The sequence below is a fragment of the Sceloporus occidentalis genome, unplaced genomic scaffold (genome assembly GCF_023333645.1).
Source record: "Sceloporus occidentalis isolate IW3139 unplaced genomic scaffold, rSceOcc1.0.p SCAF_12, whole genome shotgun sequence".
NCBI classification, from domain to species: Eukaryota; Metazoa; Chordata; class Lepidosauria; order Squamata; family Phrynosomatidae; genus Sceloporus; species Sceloporus occidentalis.
In genome coordinates this window covers 19,423,767-19,436,963 of record NW_028316992.1, presented here as the reverse complement: position 1 = coordinate 19,436,963, position 13,197 = coordinate 19,423,767, and the positions used below count along the sequence as shown (strand labels likewise).

General features: G+C 43.3%; 1 protein-coding gene across 1 annotated transcript in view; it reads right to left on the bottom strand.

Moving 5' to 3' along the window:
* Positions 1-6,171, bottom strand: part of ATIC (5-aminoimidazole-4-carboxamide ribonucleotide formyltransferase/IMP cyclohydrolase) — a 41,084-nt gene extending 34,913 nt beyond the window's left edge. The window contains exons 1-2 of the mRNA XM_089478089.1: positions 6,070-6,171; positions 2,347-2,473 (exon numbers count right to left, since the gene is read on the bottom strand). Coding sequence (XP_089334215.1) covers positions 2,347-2,473; positions 6,070-6,094 — 152 coding nt within the window. The 5' untranslated portion in view covers positions 6,095-6,171. The remainder of the gene's footprint in view (positions 1-2,346; positions 2,474-6,069) is intronic.
* Between the last annotated feature and the right edge of the window lie 7,026 nt (positions 6,172-13,197).

Genomic DNA, 13,197 nt, shown 5'->3' with positions numbered 1-13,197 from the left:
CCTGTATGCACTCTGGAGCCCTGCCTTGTTTGGAACTATAACAGTGTGGATCTGAAGTGTCATGACCATTTTAATCAACATGAATGCTTCAGTGTTCAAAATATTTTTATTATTTATTTTATTTCTGGTATTTATATCCTACCCTTCAACCCTAAAGGCTCTCAGAGCGGCTTGCAATTATTATTATTATTATTATTATTATTATTATTATTATTATTTAGACAGTTCCCTGCCTCAGGCTTACAAGCTAAAAAGACACAACACAAAAGGAGAAGGGAATGGTTGTAGGGAAAGGGATCAGGTCCAGCAGTTCTTCTCTCCCTCTGAGGCCTGGACCATGGTAAATGGACTAGAAGGAGGACTTTGCTTCTTAAAATATGCCACTTTAGGCAATATGATTCATTTTGAAATCATGAGAAGAGATCCTGTGCCTGCTTACTTGAAACGAAAGCTACAACCTTGAGTGTAAATCCCATTGTGAATGGGGGATGGGGGTCTGATGTCTGAATAAGCATACACAGGCTTGCACTGCACATTCCATACCATTCTGATGCCATTCTTAGCCACTTTGAAGTCTAGGTACATGGAAATGTACAGTGCGCTCGCGACATACAAGGGCACTATATGCAGCTTTCAGCTTATGCTGAAAGTCGTGCGACAAACAGGAAATGGCCGCATGCACGAGCCCCATTGTTTTCAATGGGGCTCAAGCATACACGGAATTTGCCTTACGCGGGGTGTGTGTGCGTCTGGAATGGATCCCCTGCATAAGGCAAGGGTGCACTGTATTTATTAATTCCTTAGTATTCTTCTACCTCCCCATTTTCAAACTTCATGAAAGAAGCTCTTAGGAGCAGGGACCGTTTACAGGGTACAGTATCTTTTAAACCCATTGTACTATACAATTAATAATTTTAAAGCGATAGGAGCATGGGTCAGACAACTGGTCCACCTAATTCTATATTGTTTACTGTGTAGCAGATTCTCTCAGCCCTATCTGAAGATGCCAGGGACTGAACCTGATTGCTTTTCTGCACACAAATCATGTGGGCTTCTTTTTATGGAGGTGTGCCACTTCTTGCCCCAGTGGAAGAGCTTCTCAAGGACTAAAATAAATGAACCTGTTTGTAGTAGCACCTTCCTGACCCTTGTGCTGCAAAAGGTTCTGCTCTGGTCATACAAATGACAAGCTGGCCTTGAATGTTCACAGTAGAAAAGTGCCTCTGTTGTGCAAGGGCTGAGTAATCCCCGCATCTAACACTGCAAAATCCTACATTGCAACTTAATTTCTTGTACTATTTCTTTCTCCTTTCTCTTTTGCTCAGCTTATCAGTAGACTTTGTTAACAGCCTACTTATCTGGCTGGCTGTGTTTTGGTTATTGTTCTGCTATGACCTTTCCTCCTCCTTGTACTACATTTCTGATGCTCCTTTTCTCCAGACACATAGGTCAGCAAAATATTCTAAATACTTCTACTGTGATACAGAGCGTTTGTTAAAAAGCAGGGGCTGAATTTTAACTAAAGCAATCTTCCCCAGCCTGGACCTGCCCATCTGGCACACACATTATTAGAAGCTACATTCTTAAGGAAGAGTTATCAGGGAAGCACTGTTTGTTCATGCAGCCTGCTTGTTCTCGTTTAGATCCTTCCATTAGCCAGAGTGGGTGAACACAATGTAGTAATATCTTTTTGATGTGTTTTAATCTTCCAGGGGATTTTATAGGGTTTTTTTTTGTCTTGGAAGTTTATATATCTATTCAAATTATAATTAGTATTATATTTGTATTCCATCCTGTTTTGTGCTTGAGACTCAAGGGTGCATACATCAGTAAAAACAAACATAGTTTAAAAATTCACGGAATAAACTTCTAAATATATTGGTCTTCCACCTACAAAGCCTGTTCAGTCATGGTTAGATAAACAAGAGGATTAAAATACAGACTTTGTGATAACAATCTGGTAACTTAAATCTGCTGAATCAATTAAGAAGAGGATGCTCCAAGATCTTAAATTAGCAATACTCAGGCTTTGGGTTCATTTAGTTCAGCAGAGTCTACATTGTTTGTTACCAAGCTGCCAGACACACTGTCATGTGTACTTGGCATGAAAATCAGGACAAAAACAGGTCTGTAGCTAACAGCCAACTATGGTTCTTAAAAACTAGTAATGACCTAATTCAGTGAAGCACAGTAAACAAGTGCATGCCTTGTACCTAAAGAACAGAACTATCACTTGGTACTAAGTGCAATTCCAAACCCAATTAGTGATGGAAAATCCAGGAGTGTCAGCTATTCAAAATTATTTGATTCTGTGTGTGATACCATGAACCTTTAAACAGATTTTACCTGACATTCAAACCTGCATCCCGAAGTGCTTTTGCTGTTCCTCCAGAGGCAACCAGGGCCAAGCCTAAAGAGCTGAGATGTTGTGCAAATTCTATCAGTCCAGTCTTGTCCGAGACACTGAATAAAGCTAGATGGAAAGGGAAAGAAGCATTATTTAAAAACATTAAGCATATAGACAAAATTCATAATGTGCATTTTATGTACTACTGAATTCACTGTGGTCCTGAATGAAAGAATTGCACTGTGCAGCTTCCCCAAGTACAGAAATAAACTCATCACTTCCATATACAACATTACTGGATCAGCAACTGGGCATGAGACATTCATTTTAGAGTCAACTTGCCATCTTTCTCCCAGGGGGAATGGAAACTCTGGGCCTGAACAGATAGGCCAAAATAAAGCTGCTTTGGGTCACTTTGTAGGTATGCTGCGCCAAAGCTGCGCTCCAGTCCTTAGAGGCACATGCATCATTTAAACAGCATGCATCATTTAACTGGCACATGCGGCATTTAAACTGCACACTTCAAAAGTGACCCGAAGCAGCTTTATTTTGGGCTGTCTGTTTGGGCCCTCTGTCACTATGAACACACTTTATACAGTACTGACCTTCTCTAACCTGATAGATTCTGGATATGTCAGACCCAAGCCTCCAATTTTCCCAAAGCACCTAGCTAGAAGTGATGGGAGCTATAGTCCAAACCAGGAGAAGTCTATTATAGAATAAATTCTAGTAACTGGCAGAATCAGAGCTTGAATTTACACTGAAGAAGAATTAATATAACAATTATAATGGCATCCTGAGTTCATCAGTAAATGATTGGTGATAGGATAATGTTCTGGGATGCAATGTCTCATCTTTCCATGCCATTGCTTAGTTACGGATAATTTCAGCCGATTACTGTATTAATTCTTCTTCGTAGTCTTCGAAACATTGGAAACATAAGATCAGCATAAGGCAGTGCTTGTGACTTTTGTGTCAACAGCTAGCAATTTCCTGGCCCAGTTTAAACTGATCCCTACAGAGCTGGGGAAGGGGTGGGGGAAATAAGTGAACCTTTCTTTCCTCGTTAGATGTAGTATCAGCTTTTGGGGTGCATAAATTAACACTTAGAGAAAAGGCAGAGGAGGAAATGAAAAACACCCGCTTTCTCAGGGCCTTCATTCCGGCTGAGTTTGGGACTACAGTTCCCATATTAAAATTAAAAACAAAAGAACTGAGAGATTCCACCACACTTTATGTTTCATGATGCCATGCATGGTAGGTTCTGAGTGAGAGCAAAAAGCTATAGGATCAAGGGTCAGCCTATTTATTTTACTTTTGGCACATCTCTCCTACTCTTAAAAGTTTCTCCAGGTGCCAATCAAGAGAAATCTTGGCAGTAACAAAGCAAAACATTCAAAACAATCATTCATACATTTATTCAATTTATACCCTACTCTTCAAAAGTATAGAGCAGATAAATCAGTGGTTCCCAAACTTTTGTCCTCCCAAGATTCCTGACTGTTGGCCAAGCTGGCTTGGGCTTCTGGGAGTTGTAGGCCAAAACACCTAGTAGACCAAAGTTTGGAAACCACCAAATCAAACGGATAGGTTGCTTTCACCTTTGCATCTCAAGTATCCAAACAAGTTGTTCTCTCAGGTTTAATTTACAATACATTCTGGAGAAGCAACTGACAAAGGACTGTTCTGGGCTGTGCCACTTCAAGGTGCATGTTTGTATAATCTCAATGGGGAGAAGATCTGGAGAGAAAAGATATTCACAGCAAATCAAAGGAAAAGGTTAAGCCTTCACCAAGAAATGGACTTTTGAAACGGTAATGTTGTTTTTGGACTGTACCACTATGCAAGCTGTACTGCTGATCTCTCTTTGACTGGCTGCCTCTCTCACACTATGCAGTTATAACACTATGATCCCACTTTAATTGTCATGGTTGCATCCTGTGGACTGTTAGCAGTAGAAGGAGAGGCCTTTGGAGTCCTCAGATGGAGAATCCTCCTCTGGGATCTCTGATCATACAAGCCCCAGGAGCAGCCATAGCAGTTAAAGTAAGATCATAGTATTATAATTGTGAAGTCTAAAGGGCCCCTGGTGAAGGCTGGCCTGAACCCCTCCCCCCTGATCTGTTAGTTTTTTGCTTGCAGATAAATCCTGGCCAAGAACAGCACTTGGTTGTGCTCAGCTTTTAAAATGGGGCCCTATCTTTCCTGAAGAAGCAGGAGCTGAAATGTCAAACATCTGCATCCTGACATCATTAACTATAAAGGTCCAACAATTAACAATGGGTGCATCTACACTGTTGAAACAATGCAGTTTGACACTACTTTTAAGTACTGTAGTTCCTTCCTATGGAATCCTGGCTTTTGTAGTTTTTAAAAGGCCTTTCACCAAAGAGTAACGTGTCGGGTCAAATTGCATTATTTCTACCGTGTAGATGCATCCAATGTCAAATTTATGTGCGCAGCCTTTAAGGCGGGGTACAGACCGCCCAAAAAGGGTGGTCTGCCCGCGCCTTGTTTTGCTGCGTGAGGAAGCTGCAGCGGACAAACTGCGCGGCTTCCTCGCCCTGCAAAAAGCAGATTCTTTTTGCAGCGCGATTGTGACGCTGCAGTGTGCCAATGGTGCACTTGCGATGTCACAATGGCATCGTGACATGCAGACACTAAGTGTCCATTGTGTCAAAATGGCGGCGCCCATCTGTACAGAGTGCTGCCATTTTGACACCCTTGTCATGTGCGAGGGGCGTCTGGAAGCACTGCCCCTCTCACGTAACGATGGCGCCCCATTGCGCCCATCTGCACAGTGCCTAAAATAAGTCCCTAAGGGCCCAAACAGACAGGTCAAAATAAAGCTGCTTCGGGTCACTTTGGAGCTATGCTGTTTAAATGACAGAGGCCAGAGGCTATGCCAAATCTGTGTTCTAGTCCTTAGGACTGGAGTGTGGCTTTGGTGTGGCTTCCAGCCTCTTAGGACGCATGCAGCATTTAAACAGCAAACCTCCAAAGTGACCTGAAGCTACTTTAGTCTGGTCTGTCCGTTCAGGCCCTAAGTTTCTAGTTCTGAAGAAACAGGAGCTGAAATGTCAAACTCCTCCATCCTGATATCCACTAACTATAAAAGTCTGGAGCCCGACAACTGACCAGAGGTGCATCTAGAAACACTGCCATCTGACAACGCTTTTCAAATGCTGCACCTTCATCCTATGGGATCCTGGGATTCGTAGTTTTACCAGACCTTTCGCCTTCTCTGCCGGAGTGCCGATGCCTCTCAAAACTACAAATCCTAGGGCTCTGTGGGATGGAGCCATTGCAATGCAAAGGGGGGGGGGGGGGTTTCCAAACTGCTACATGTGTCAAACTCATTTTAAAGCATAGACACATATTCCTACCCAGAACCTATAGTTTTCCTCTGCATTGTTTGTTCTAGGACAAATTAAATTAAAAAATAAGTATAAAATAAAAATTCCTGTAAAAATACAACACAGCACAAAGAGCTAATGCTTGTTTCTTGCAGATGGACCATGCAACTATTGTTTTAAAGGACAACAACATTGCAACCCCCCTCCATACCCTAAAACAGCTTTCACCAAACTGTGCCCTTTCAGATTTTGGACTCCAGCTCCCAGAAGCCTCAGCCACGTTGGCCAATGGTCTGGCATCCTGGGAGTTGGAGTCCAAAATCCCTGAAAGAGCACAGTTTGAGAGGGGGGGGGGTCTTGCCTTACCCAGCTCTTGCCCTGCTGCAGCCATCTTTGCAACTCTGTAGCGAAGCCACTTCCAGCTGAAGGCACAGAGAGAGAGAAGGAGAGCTGAGAAAGAGATCAGCCCCACATGGGTTGGGAGAAGTCAATGGGAGTGCAGGAGGGAGGGGTGGGGTTAAGGGTGCATGCTGGGAAACTGAGGAGGAGGAGGAGGAGGAGGAGGAAGGCTTGAGGCCAAAGAAGGCACACGCCCCCCTCTTCCAGCCAACCAAAAGAGATGCAAAGGGAAAGGAGGGTGGGGCTTTGGAGAGTGATGCATGGAAGCACTACCCCCAAAGCCTTAAGAAATAATAGACTGAAGCCTAGGAAAGCTGTCATGCTGCCCACTTCTTTCAGTGAGTCTCAAAGGGGCTGCAAGAGCTCTCTACAGACTGATTCCACAGACTAACAAGGCTATATCTTTGAATAATAATAATAATAATATGCATCTGAGGAAGTAGATCTAAGTCTAGGAAAGCTCCTGCTGCCTTCTTCTTTCTATCAGTGAGTCTCAAAGGGGCTGCAAGAGCTCTCTACAGACTGATTCCACAGACTAACAAGGCTATATCTTTTAATAATAATAATAATAATAATAATAATAATAATATGCATCTGAGGAAGTAGATCTAAGTCTAGGAAAGCTCCTGCTGCCCTCTTCTTTCTATCAGTGAGTCTCAAAGGGGCTGCAAGAGCTCTCTACAGACTGATTCCACAGACTAACAAGGCTATATCTTTTAATAATAATAATAATAATAATAATAATAATAATAATATGCATCTGAGGAAGTAGATCTAAGTCTAGGAAAGCTCCTGCTGCCCTCTTCTTTCTATCAGTGAGTCTCAAAGGGGCTGCAAGAGCTCTCTACAGACTGATTCCACAGACTAACAAGGCTATATCTTTTAATAATAATAATAATAATAATAATAATAATAATAATATGCATCTGAGGAAGTAGATCTAAGTCTAGCAAAGCTCCTGCTGCCCTCTTCTTTCTATCAGTGAGTCTCAAAGGGGCTGCAAGAGCTCTCTACAGACTGATTCCACAGACTAACAAGGCTATATCTTTTAATAATAATAATAATAATAATAATAATAATAATAATATGCATCTGAGGAAGTAGATCTAAGTCTAGGAAAGCTCCTGCTGCCCTCTTCTTTCTATCAGTGAGTCTCAAAGGGGCTGCAAGAGCTCTCTGTCAGTAATAGTCGAACACCACTACCACCTCCCCACACAAAAGTCATCCCCTCTTTGAATCCAAATACAGTATATAGACTGTGGGAAAGCAGGATGCCAAGGGATCTTGGAGTGACTGAGAGAAAGAAGGTGGTGCCATGAGCTTTGCTAGAAGCCCAGAGTTAGGAGAGACCACCAAGGATCATCCAGTCCTCCCCCCTCCCTTTCTGCCTTGCAGGGACTCACCATCAAAGCAGCCCCTGTGACACATGGCCATCCATAGGCGGCAAACAATGTCAAGATTCTTGACAAGACTGTTCTTGACAATCCTTGCAAAGTGGTGCCAGAGTAAAACATTACCTATTGTCTTTGGAACAGGTAATGAATGTGTCATCATACCCATATATGATGAACCCTAGAGTTGGAAGAGACCCCAAAGATCATCCAGTTGAACCCCATTCTGCCATGCAGGAACTCCCAATCAAAGCACCCCTATGCAGCCTCTGTTTAAAGACCTCTAAGGAAGGAGACTCCACTAAACTCCAAGGGAGTTTGTTCCACAGTCAAACAGCCCTTACTGTCAGAAAGTTCCTCCTAATGTTGAGGTGGAATCTCTTTTCCTGGAGCTTGCATCCATTGCTCCGGGTCCTATTCTCTGGAGCAGCAGAAAACAAGCTTGCGCCAGCCTCAATATGGCACCCCTTCAAATATATACAGGGCTATCATATCACCTCTTAACCATCTCTTCTCCAGGCTAAACATACTCATCTCCCTAAGTCTCTCCTCACAGGACATGGTTAACAGACCCTTCACCTTTTTGGTTGCCCTCCTTTGGACATGCTCCAGCTTCTCAACATCCTTTTTGAACTGCAGCCAAGGAGCTAGAGGCACGCAAGTACGCCTGGTGGAACATAGTCAATTCCCCTGTGGCTGTTCCGGGTTGTACAGCATTTAGCATTTAGCATTTACATTTCTCTACCACTTCATAGTAAACTCAGCACTCTCTAAGCAGTTGGGTTTTCCCCCCTCTTGTTTGGTTTGTAACATCTTGCCTGATGAAGAAGCCCATGGAGCTTCAAAAGCTTGCAGCAAGTATATTGTGCATTTCGGTTGGCTAATAAAGGTATCACTGATGGATCTTTGTTTGTATTTGTTAAATGGCCAACACAGCTACCCCTGCACAGTTTACAATGTGTTAGCCATTTGCCCCAACAAGCTGGGTACCGATTTTACCAATTTACAAAAGGATGGAATGTTCAGTCAACCTTGGAGCTCTGGGATCAAACTCACAGCCTTGTGGCATTTAACCATTGTGCCACCAGGGCTCCTTATACGGCAGCTCTCCCCATGCAAAACCTCTGTCAGGAATGATAAGGTCAAGCCACTGAATGGCTCCCGTAATATCGAGCACAGTGACAGCCATAATGCTAAATGTAGGTTGACCACCATCTCCAGTTAACAGATTCATTGGCTGCCCCTGTGCGTTCTGAGAAAAATAAGGGCAATTCTGTGCATGCTCTTCCCTTGCCTTTCTGACACACCTTGTTACTTCTAAATTGCGTATAGCAGTAGTTGTTGGTTGCCAGAGTGGTGGATACATGCCATGGTTTCAAGGAACTCTCCGAGGTACTGGATCCTTTGGACAGCTCCTTTAAACCTATCCCAAGTCTGGAATGGTTTCATGGCTTCATTGACATGGGAGCCACTAGCTGCCACTGATGCCCAGAATTGTTTATTTGAAGAGCTGGCATTCCTTGTGCATGACAGCACTAGGTCAGTAGGCAGGGCTCCAGAAAAGCTAGCATGTTTTAATGCATTCTTCACCAAAAGAATAGCAAAATGCCAACATGTGTATCCTCTCGGTTCACTCAGGCTTGAGACAATAGTTCCTTACAGCAGTCCTGCAAGTGGGAATAGCCAATTTGGAAATGGGGTATAAATGTATATTGCTCTGATAAGAGATGCTGAAACTATCATGTCTCAATTTTAAATCTGGCTGGTATACATGTGCCTCATGCAAAACAAAACAGACAACATGTAGCCAGTTTGGCTGTGTGCCTGTTCTAGGTTTCAGGCTGGCCGGTAAAGGAACCATTGCGGGTACTAAAACCCTGGATCAAACATCGATCCATCTCCTGGATACTAAAATTAGAACAATACAAGTCCAAAACACAGTCCAGAAATAATCTAACTGCCGAGGCTCAATGCTAGGGAATTCTGGAAACTGTAGTTCTGTGAGACATTTAGCCTTCTCTGTCAGAGAACTCTGGTGCCACAATAAACCATTAGTTCCCAGGATTCCCTAGCACTGAGCCAGGGCAGTTAAAATGGTCTCAAACTGGATTATTACTGCACTGTGTTTTGGACCAACAAGAAGATTAACATGGCCCCTGCAGAGGCTGTTGGGTGCCTTCAAGTCATTTCTAACTTATGGTGACCTTAAGGTGAACCTATCATAGGGTCTTCTCATGAAGATTTGCCCTGAGGCTGAGAATATGTGGCTTGCCAAGGTCACCCAATGGGTTTCATGGCTGAACTAGGAGTTGAACCTTGGTCTCCAGAGTCATAGTCCAATGCTCAAACCACTACACCATGCTGGCTCTCTATGACCCGTTCCACACGGGTGTAAAGTACGTCCCCAGGACGTACTAGGGTTAGGAAAGGGTGTGCTTTACGCGCGCCCCTAACCCTATTACATCCTGGGGGCATACCAAATGGCGGCGCCTGTTCTACATGGGCGCCACCATCTTGACGTAGCGGACGCTTAGCGTCCACATGTCGCGCAGCGCTAATGATGCAGTGAGTGCGCCATTGGCGCCTTGTGGTGTCATTAGCGTGCCGCAAGAAGAAGCGCCATTTTGGTGCTTCTTTTTTTAACGGTGCCAGGGAGCCTCGCGGTTTGGCTGCTGGGGCTCCTCGGCGCCACTAATGACAGTGGCAGCAGACCGCCACTTTCAGGCAGTCTGTAACGTGCCTATGTCTAGTAACACCTCTTCCATATCCAAGAGCAATGGTTTGTAACATATTTCATTTTTGGTCTCCACAACTCTGTGCACATGTGCTTGAATGGATTAATGTTTGCCTAGTTCAAGGCCCTGGGCCAAAGCATAGGAGTATGTCAAAGGTTCCAGTTTTGCTCACAAGGGGTGGCACTAACAGCAGGCAAGATGAACCAATGGCACAAGGAAGGCATGGGTTTTTTGGCAAACCTCACTTCGCTTTTTTTGGCCAACTCTCTTGTCCGCATTTTCCTTATCATGTTGGTCAGTGGTACAGAGTGACGACAGCAATGGGCTTGCACTAATTTATAATAAATCTCATACTGAAATGGGTTAGTTAGGGGACCTTGCTCCTCAGGTGGCAATGCATTATGGCCAGGTGATATGACAGAAATAGCGGCTTGCAAAAAAAAGCAGAGTCTGGGCAAAGCAGCAAATACAACAACAAGCAGCAGCAACGTTATGACCATTCCAATCAGTTTAGATGAATATGGAATGCTTTTCATGTTTTAGTCTGAGCTTGTAGGAATAGATTCCATTGTGTCCCCTGCTACTGAAAAAGCAGTAACAAAATTATCTTTCTTTGAATGGTAGGTGAATCAGTAGCTGTCATATAAACATGAGAGGTCACAAATGAAACAGGTAAATGATTTAAGGGGGGGATCATTAACATATAGGATTTGCAATTGAGGCCAACAGATTGTTTTTTCTGAGAGGGTGTAGCAAGAGATTTGTCTGTTCAAACCTTGCATAATGGAGTGGGTCACAGGATGTTGACTTTGTTCCCTAGTTAATTTAATTTGGAATTTCCTGCTGGACACTAACTTTATTGAGTCCCAAATGTTTCCACTTTCTTTAAGAGCTACGGTGCAAGGACAAATGTGTGGCCACCCAATGGTAAATTCTGAAGTCTAGTTTTCTCATGTCTGTGTTTTCTCATGTCTAGTTTTCTCATGACAGTGATCATAATAACTGAAACTGAGTTCAGCTACAGATGTGAGGGCAATCTGGCTGCAACATCTGTCATCCCATTGATCGCCAGGGTAGACTGAGCTGACCAGACTGCCTAAATGGGTATCCCCTTCCTCTCTCACTGCTCCATATGTGACTCTTCTGAACCTGTGCATGAAGAGGATGACCATCCCAGATAGGAGTGTATTGGTCTTCGCTCAAGATTATATGATAGCTGCGCTCTCTTGCTTAGGACCCCCAAACAAGCTTAAGGTCCATCTGCAGCAGTTCAGCTATGTTTTCTTTTACGATTGTGGCAATTTCTTTCAAATATCTTCAGAATTCTCAATTTACACAATAAATGGGTGCCAGGTCCCAAAATGTATCAGTCTCCAATTGCCCCTTCAGTAATGTAGTAGAATCAAGGTTCACAGGGTCAAAGTTCTAGGATCTTTTGATTCCCATGGACTAAGACATAATCTGTCACATGTGCACTTCTTTTATTCCCCTGTTCTCTCCTAGTTTATTTACAATCCTCACAATAGCTAGAGGGGAAATGGATTTTCCCAAGGGACAAGTCATTATTTTGAGTTATCCCTGTTGTATTTTGGAGCGGCTTGGTCTTCATCAGGCAAGACCCATCAGCTTTACAAAGGTCTGCTTTAAGTGGAAATGAAAACTGTTAGATGATGTTGGTGACAACAACAACAACAAATCAACACAATCACCTGGATTTTGAGATGCTCCTTGAGGTGTTGCTGTATTATCCAAGAATGCAGTCAGGCAGTGTAACTGCCATGATGAGGGCCTGCACTTCCAAATCTACCAACACATCTATTGGCTCCTTACACTTGTGGAGTCAATATTTTGGAAAAAATGTGTTTATATATGTGTGTGTGTGTGTCCATCCAAGTCACCTATCAACTTATGGTGAGCTCATTAATTTCATAGTTTTTTCTCGGGCAAGGAATACTTAGAGGTGGTTTTGCCGGATCATTACTCTGAAATATACCCACAACACTTGGTTTTCATTGGTGTCCTCCCATCCAAGTACTGTAATAACCAGGCAACACCAAATACTTTGCAGCAAAATAGGAAGAGCTCACAAGAATTCATTGCTTCTGGAGAAAGCCATTTTCCTTCCAGCTACTGTGGGTATTGCAGCTAGAGTTGCTACCTCTTAGTGTTACCAGTGACACTAAAAGGTACTCTAGTTCACCAGAGAGTTCTGCAAAGAATAAAACTAAGATGACAAATAAAAGGATGTGAGAGTAAATGCAGCCTGAACTCTCCCCAGAAGCCAAAATTACCAAACTGAGGTTATTGTACATTGGACATATCATGCGACGATACACCACAATGAAAAAGACAGTTATACTGGGGAAAATGAAATGTAGTAGGAAAATAGGAATATCATGTTGCAAGTGGATAAATGAAATGGAATCCTGACATTTAAGGAGGAGAAAGAGATAAAGCAGGCTCAGGGAGATCAGGAAGGCTTTGAAAGAGAGAGAGAACACTGGATTGGTAAAGTTGAGGAGTGCGGGCAATGCCTAGTTTAATTCAGAGGCTTAATACTCTAAAGGTACCAGATCCTGACCGGTCTAGGAAGCTAAGTAGCGTTATCCCTGGTTAATACTTGGATTGGTGACCACAACGAGTACCAGGTGCTGTAGGCTGTATTTCAGAGGAAAAATCTGGGAAAACCACTTCTGAGTGTTCCTTGCCTAAGAAAACCCTATGCAATTCATGGGGTTGCCCTAAGTGACAGGCGACTGGAAGGCACATGCACACATAGGCCCATTTCACACTGGCGCGTTTGCCCTGGATAGATCTGAGCAGATCCGGTAATCCCTATACCGAATCTGTCCGGAATGATGTTCCCACTACTTTAGCCCAATTGAACCTTCCTGGTGCAATTTACCTTGCTGATGTTCACACTTGCTTCCTTCTTGTCAATCAAATGACTTGCATATTTACTTCCACTT